At 52.8% G+C, this 7,542-nt stretch overlaps 1 protein-coding gene across 9 annotated transcripts in view; it reads left to right on the top strand.

The window, feature by feature from the left end:
* Positions 1–4,886, top strand: part of SCUBE3 (signal peptide, CUB domain and EGF like domain containing 3) — a 110,655-nt gene extending 105,769 nt beyond the window's left edge. For all 9 annotated transcript variants that reach the window (XM_019514147.1, XM_019514150.1, XM_019514149.1 and 6 more), the window contains 5 exons: positions 276–437; positions 901–1,098; positions 2,163–2,315; positions 2,797–2,876; positions 3,537–4,886. In XM_019514147.1, coding sequence (XP_019369692.1) covers positions 276–437; positions 901–1,098; positions 2,163–2,315; positions 2,797–2,876; positions 3,537–3,686 — 743 coding nt within the window. In that variant the 3' untranslated portion in view covers positions 3,687–4,886. The remainder of the gene's footprint in view (positions 1–275; positions 438–900; positions 1,099–2,162; positions 2,316–2,796; positions 2,877–3,536) is intronic.
* Positions 4,887–7,542: the final 2,656 nt, after the last annotated feature.

Below are 7,542 nucleotides of genomic sequence, written 5' to 3'. Positions count from 1 at the left end.
GGGGGGGGGGGGGGGGGGCGGTGCCTGTCCAGCTCTGCCACTGATTTGTTTCATGGCCTTGAAGCTGTCACCTAATGTCTCTGTGGCAGTGTTCCCAGCAGTGTGACTTGCCTCTCCAAGGTAGGGAGAGAAGAGGAGTGGGAACTGGGAGCCAGCTGCTCTGTCAGTCAGTGTTTGCTTATTGAAAGTGCTGCTTGGCTGAACTCTGAGAGCTGTGCTCCCCACACCCCTTGTTTGCACTGCCTGAGGCCGCCACCTTTTCTCCACTTCCGCAGTTCAGTGCTCCCCAGGCCACTACTACAACACGAGCGTCCATCGCTGCATCCGCTGCGCCGTGGGCACCTACCAGCCAGACTTCCGCCAGAACTATTGTATTGCCTGTCCGGGCAACACCACCACCGACTTCGATGGCTCCACCTCCGTGTCGCAGTGTAAAAGTATGCTCTGCGGGTGGCTGCAGCATGGCTTCCTGGCCCCTCTGCGTGCAGCTTGGTCTCTGTGGCCTCTCACTGATGTCTCTGTCCATCAGCATCACTCACTGTCAGAACTGATTTTGATCTAGAATGCCCCTTGGTGCTTCTGGTTGGTCACTCAGGCACAGGCACACAGACAGTGGTGCACACACATCCAACCATATCTACACCTGTCTATGCACATGCGTGCACACGTGTATTCTTGTGCATGGTTACAGCACGCAGGCACCTGTTCAGCGCAGTGCTGTGCGAGACTGTGCATTCACTGCACACAGGTGACTGCACATCCCTACGTACACACACGCAAGTGGAATTTCCACAATTCCCTGAGGCAGGCACAGTTCCCTGCCTACTGCCCTCCTGTCTCTGCTGCTTGTTCTCCTTTGGAGCTGATCCCTAGTGACCGCTGCTCCTTGTTGCCTTGCAGACCGCCAGTGCGGGGGAGAGCTGGGCGAGTACACTGGCTACATCGAGTCTCCGAACTACCCTGGGAACTACCCTGCCAACATTGAGTGCACCTGGAACATCAACCCACCTCCAAAGCGCAAGATCCTCATCGTCGTCCCCGAGATCTTCCTCCCATCTGAGGACGAGTGTGGGGACGTTTTGGTCATGCGGAAAAACTGTAGGTAACCGATGGCTGTGTTGGGGCCATGCTGGGCAAGGTGGGGGTTAAGGCGATGGGAGCCACTGCCCCAGGCTGGCTGGGCTGTGGAGACCTCTGGGAGCCGTGGAGCCCATTTGGGAGTGATACCGGTGACGGAGCAGGCTTGGGTGAGGCACGCTGTGTCTCTGAAAAGCCAGCTTCCCCCCTGCCTGGGTGGAACGAAGTCAGTGGACTCAGAGTGAGGAAGGAGCCTGCCTCCCTGGGCTATGCCAAGTATCCTGACACAGAAATGAGGGTTTGGAGTCAGTGGATGGACCCACATTATTCGCTGGCGTTGGGCTGGCTTTGCTGCTCATCTCCCTCCCTTCCCCACACTGCCACAAGGAGGTGAGCCGGGTGCAGGCCCAGTAGAGGCCTGGGCCAGCCAAGGGGGAGGTAGGATCAACCTGATCAGCACTGGGTCCACTGCAAACCCTGAGGTGGCTGGGCTGCCCCTCTGTACTGGGGCATCGCCAGGCTGCCCTGATAAGGATGGAGTGAGCCAAGAGCAGTCTGGGGGGGATGGGGAGGGGGTTGGAGCCCTGCTGTAGCTCTTGGGCTGATGAAATATCCTTCTACCAGCAAGCTGGGCCCCAAGCCAGCGGGGGTCCCGTGGACCCTGGTGCACTGCATCCAGGTGCCAATGCTGTCGGACTCACGGCTTGGGGGAGGGCCCCAGTCCACATTCTCAAGAGGGGCTGCTAGAGCCAGAGGCACTCAGCACCTCCAAACACCAGGTGCCATCCCCCAGGCACCCAGTCTGTGGCTGCTCCTGAAACCACTGGCTTTGGACCATGCCTGAACTGGAAGGGTAAGGTTCCCTGGTAGGAGGAACAGCACATGAGCTCCACAGATGAGCTCTGTTCCTGGGCCCAAAGCCCTGTGCTCCTGTAGGATGGCCCTTGAAGACAGCAGAGGGTCAGGTGCCCCAGGGCAGACTCCCCCTGCCTTCAACATTTGAGCCAACCAAAGGCCATTCCTGGGTGTTTCTGTGGCTGAACGATTTCAGGCAACACATGCTCCTGTGCTGTTCCCCTTTTCAGCCTCCCCGTCCTCCATCACGACCTATGAGACATGCCAGACATACGAGAGGCCCATTGCCTTCACTGCCAGGTCCCGCAAACTGTGGATCAACTTCAAAACCAGCGAGGCCAACAGTGCCAAGGGCTTCCAGATCCCCTATGTCACCTACGACGGTACGAGGGGGACCCCGAAGAAGGGGTGCATGAGTGTATGTGTGTGCACATGCAAGGGCACAGCAGGGCAGGGGTGGGAGCATTGCACTGGACTGGCCCACGTGCATTCACGAGGGTTACGTTCCTCTTGGTATATAGCCCTGGCCCCACACCAGCCACCTGCTCAGCTCAGCAGCTGGTCCACAGCTTCTTCAGGCCTTGGGGCTCAGTGCCTGTCCCTGTGGCCAACTGTCCTGTCTCCAGAGCTTCCTGCCCTCACAGATGTACTCCATCCTGCCCCTCACCTTGACCCAGTGGGCTCTTGTGAGACTCCGCTCTAGAGCAATCCAGTTTGGTGCTTGAAACACCCAAGTCCAGACAGTCGCTGAACACCTGCATTGTGCATTGAGGAACCCTGCATTGGGGGGAGTGGGGGGGTTTCCAGCCGAGGGCTCCTGCCCCATGTTCTCTTGCTGACTTCCTGCCTCGGTTGGTCTTGCAGAGGACTACGAGCAGCTGGTGGAGGATATCGTACGAGACGGCAGGCTCTACGCCTCTGAAAACCATCAGGAAATCTTAAAGGTGAGACTGTTCCTATGTGTCCAGGGCAGCCCCAGGCTGTGGGCAGAACCTGTTCTAACAAGGGAGAGACAAGGGTCTTGTGGCTGCAGCCTGAGACCAAGAATCTGGACTGCGGGTTCTGCCTCTGTCTCTGGGTGGTGCTGAACACATCACTTTGCCTTTTCCCCTTTGAGTGACATGTCTGCACAGTGGACATAGGTGCGTCCTGGGATTTACAGGTAGGGAGACCAGGAGTACTGATCACTGATTGACTGCTGGCTGATGTCAAGGCCCTTCAGCTGGTCATATGCCCCGTCCCCGAGGCTGATTGGTCTGATCTCCCTATGTGCATCCCAAATCCTCTCTTCTTGCTTGTGTTTTTACTTTGGAACTGCTGGCTCCTACTGTGCTGAGGCAACCTTGGCTAGTGGTGAGAGCACGGGCCTAAGACATCTGTGCTTCGCTGTCCACCTGCCTCTGGGGCACTTGGTGACTTTGGACAAGTCCCTAAAATGTGCCTTTGTTTCCCCATCTGTAAACTAAAGGGTTTGGGATCCACAGCTGCAATAGCAGCTCCCCCCAACAGTGGGATCCCCTTTGGGGCCACATGCAGTGGGCATTAGTGGGGGGCACCAGCGCCCAGCTGGGACCATGCAGCTCCTTGGTTTGTCTCCCTTGCAGGACAAGAAGCTGATCAAGGCCTTCTTCGATGTGCTGGCTCACCCACAGAACTACTTCAAGTACACGGAGAAGCACAAGGAGATGTTGCCCCGCTCGTTCATCAAACTCCTCCGCTCCAAAGTCACCAGCTTCCTCAGGCCTTACAAATAGCCCCACGATGTGCCCCAGCCATGCCGGCCGCCCTGCAGCCAAGGAAACCTTCTTTTTACTTTTCTTTGAATTGTTTTCCCCCTAAACAGCTTTATAAACAAACAGAATCCCCATCCTTCGCTATGCAGATGTCTGTAACAGTGACTCCTCCTTGGCTTGCTTTGAACCCATCTTTGGGGCAGCCCCACGCCCTATTCCTTCAATGCCGGGGGAGACATCTCCCATCCCAGGGGCGATGCTTCTTCTTGTTCCAAGCAATCTCTGCATTCAGAGGCAGCTGCGACCTGCTCCATTTGATGAAACTCAAGTGCAGCTCTTCAGGCTGCTCTCCTGGTGGCCCTTTGGTTGCCCTTGATGTTTTATACACATCTGCACACAAGTCGCTCTCCATTCCTAGATGCCATCAACACATCTGCAGCTGCCTTCCCTCATGGGACCCACATGGTATTTTTACTCCCATGGCAAGGCTTTCACGGCTGCAGCCAGACCTGAGCTGCTTCTCCAAGAACTGAGGGCAAAGGACATCCCTAACTGCAGAAGGTAACACCTTTATTTATCATAGTGTTGTGGCTCTAGAAAAACAAAGGAACACGTCTTCGCAGAGGGGATCGGGGAAACACCCATATGCTTAAAAAATATTTAAAAACAATAAAGGAATAAAGGACAGGACTGGGACGCACAACAGCAAGTAGCGACTGGCTGGTGGTTGCAATGGCAGTTCTGAGGGGTGGGAGATGTATCTCTAGGGAGCCATGCTGGCTCTCTGTGTCTGAGGAAAGCATGGCCAAGCCACGTCTTTGCAGAACAATGTCTGGATGAACGGGAGAAAAAAAATGTAACGAGAGAACTTTTGGACAGATTCTTTTCCCTCCTACCTCCCCACCCCAGCTTAACACTTGTGCCAAGAGACCAGACTTTCTTACAAGCTCTGCCAAAGAGGAACTCGTCGACAGAAGAGCAAGTGATGTGAAGAGCAGGACTAAATGTTTGTGCACTAGGATTTCCTCCTTTCTACCTTTTTCATATGTATTAAGTGCAATCATTTGAGTCTTCTTTATATTATTTAGAGGGAAGTTTTTTCTACTAGAAACTCCAATATTTATACCTGCCTGAGAAATGAGAATGTGTGTTTGTAGCAAAAGAGCAAAACCAAGCCAAGTCTCCGATTCATGGTAAACCATCACGGTGACGTTTTCAGACCTTGGAATCTTTTCTTCGGGTCCCCAGGAAGTTCTTGTTTAAACCAAAAAGGCAAAGCCTTTTGTGGGAAATCAATGGCTTTTGGGGGGAAATCAACTGGATCTTCCCCAGGTAACTGGAAAACAGCATCTTGTTCCAGCTGCCCATGTGGTCAGCGGTAGGTCTTCCCTAGCTAACGCATCAGTTTGCAGCATGGAGACGAGATCTCGGTATTCCTGCACCCTATATTTGGCACTGGCGATCCCTCGCCTGGAGTACTGTGCCCAGCTTTGGGTACCGCACTTCAAGGAGGATGTGGACAAAAAGGAAAGAGTCCAGCAGAGGGCAACAGTAATGGTTGGAGGTCTGGGAAATGTGACTTATGAGGAAAAGCTGAAAGAACTGGGATTATTTAGTCTGAAGAGAAGCCTGACATGGGGATTTGGTAACCATCTTCAAACACCTGAAGGGTGGTTATAAAGAGGACAGAGATAGACTATTCTCTGTGGCCACAGGGAGTAGGGCAACAGGCAAAAGTCTTAAATGGCAGCGAGGAAAATTTTGGCTGGATGTGAGGAAGAACTGTCTCACTCTGAGGGTGGGTAAGGATTGGAACAGACTGCCTAGAGAGGCTATGGACTCTCCATCCTTGGAAGTCTTTAAGAGCAGGTTAGACATAAAATTATCTAGGATATTTGAGACATGGGTGAGCAGAGGCCTGGACCAGATGACCTTCTTCTAGCCCACATTTTTTATGATTCTGCGATTCCCCAGAGCCCCACAAACATCCGCTACTTGGTTTAGAAGATCGTCATCATTAGGTATAGTCATATTGAGGTTTATTTCTTCTGCAGATTTCCATGCATTGATTCCTCTCTCATTTACTGCACTGCAAATCATCTAAAGCAACCGCAGAAGCTGATAAAGGTATGGCAGCATCAGAAATCTGAAAGGAAGAATACGGTTCTAAGCATAGATAGATCACAGGACTAGAAAAGCTCAGATCCCATCCAGAAGAAGACAGAACTGATGTAGACAATCTCAAGGCAAAAATCCTACTGAATCTAACAGGAGCTTTTTGTGAATGAAGAATGGCAGAGTCAGAAAGAGAGGATCTTCAGGACCCCCCCTGAACATCCATTCAAAGTTTGATCAATGTAGGTATAATGAACAGCGACAGAGCAAAGCCTTCTCAGACCTTCAGCAAATCCAGTCTTGGAAAGTCAGACTCTCCAAGCAGAAACAGCTGGAGGAAGATGCGCAGCACAGGTTCTGTTGACCGTCACTGAGTCCTGGGCTCCTGACTCTCTTATGTGCTTTTAAAAAGGTCCACTCAACAGCAAAGGCTTCTCAAACTGATCCAAAGTAGAGCTCATGCTGCGGCCTCCACCTGCCCTCATGTAGGCTCCTGAGGCTGACTTCCGACTGACATTCCAGTTCCCCGTCTCTGACTGCTTGTCTGATTTTCCCTAGCTAGTGTCCAGGGAATGTGTAGATCCTCAGAGGCACCACTGCAAGCAGAGTATCAATATACATTATTATCTATTGATGCCTGCGCTCTCCTGGCTCCTCGGGTTTGCCAGGGAGCTGAGCAGTCTCTTGAGAGAGCAGCCAACGTGCCGTTTCCCTTGCCTGTTGAGTGTCCATCTACACAGCCTAGTTCAACAGCTGCCTTCCAGCACTCATTGTCCAGGGTTTCACCCCGCGGCTGGGATTGGCACTGCCTGAATGAGGCCCAGTTCTGTGCCCTTGTGGCATTTAAGAGGCTGGCGCTTGCTCCTGGGTACCCTGTCATGCCAGATCTGCTCAGAGGAGCGGCAGCTGCAGGCTGAGAGGCTTGGCACCTTAGTGGTGTCTGCAGCCGACTCTCCCTTCACAAAGGCATCCCCTGCGAGACTCGGAGCTCCTTACTGCTCTCGGGTATCTGCAGAGTGTAGGTGCTGATAGGGGCACACCTACTTCCAGGTGTGGCTTAAAACAAGTCACAAAAAGCTGCTTGCCAGTGCCAACTTTGCAAGGACCCTTATTCCTTGTAAAAGTAACGTTTGCAGCACTTTGAATCCAAACACAGCAGCCTGCAGGCCAGCCATTGTGAGACCACCCAGTCTAGCTTCCCCGGCCAGGCTAAGTAATATCAACAAGGACAAATTGTCCAGGCTTATGGGGCTGGGTGTTTCCAAAGCCTCCAGTTGTTCGGGTGCCTGACCTGAGGCTTCAGACAGCACCAACCACTTGCCGTCTGATAGTCAGGTCTCTGTCTCCTCCTGGATGTCCCAAATCAGGGGGAACTTGGGAAATCTGGGTGTAATTCAAGAGTCTTTTCTTGCAACCCCTGCTCTCAGGGTTAATCCCTTCAGGAGTTGTTCTTTTGAAGGCTACAGGCCACATGACTGGGCTCCAGCTTCTATTCTGGCACCTCCCTCTAAGTTGGCACCCAGGGGTGGTATCCTCTTCATTGCCCCCCATGTTAGGCTACTGTCTAGGTGTGATCCTGTACCACCCTGCTCAAGTCCCTGAAAAAAATATGAACACTAACAAACACCAGCCAAGCCTTAGACTAAGGAATGGGAAGGCACCAAACAGCAAGTGTTTCCATTGAAAGTTTTTCAGGGGCTTGAGTAGGATGGAAAAGGATCACTTAACATCTCCATCTCCTGAGACATAGAAGAGGTGGGGA

This window comes from Gavialis gangeticus, unplaced genomic scaffold (assembly GCF_001723915.1).
Source record: "Gavialis gangeticus isolate Ggan-Ray unplaced genomic scaffold, GavGan_comp1, whole genome shotgun sequence".
In the NCBI taxonomy this organism is placed as follows: Eukaryota; Metazoa; Chordata; order Crocodylia; family Gavialidae; genus Gavialis; species Gavialis gangeticus.
This window is presented reverse-complemented; position numbering and strand designations above follow the sequence as displayed.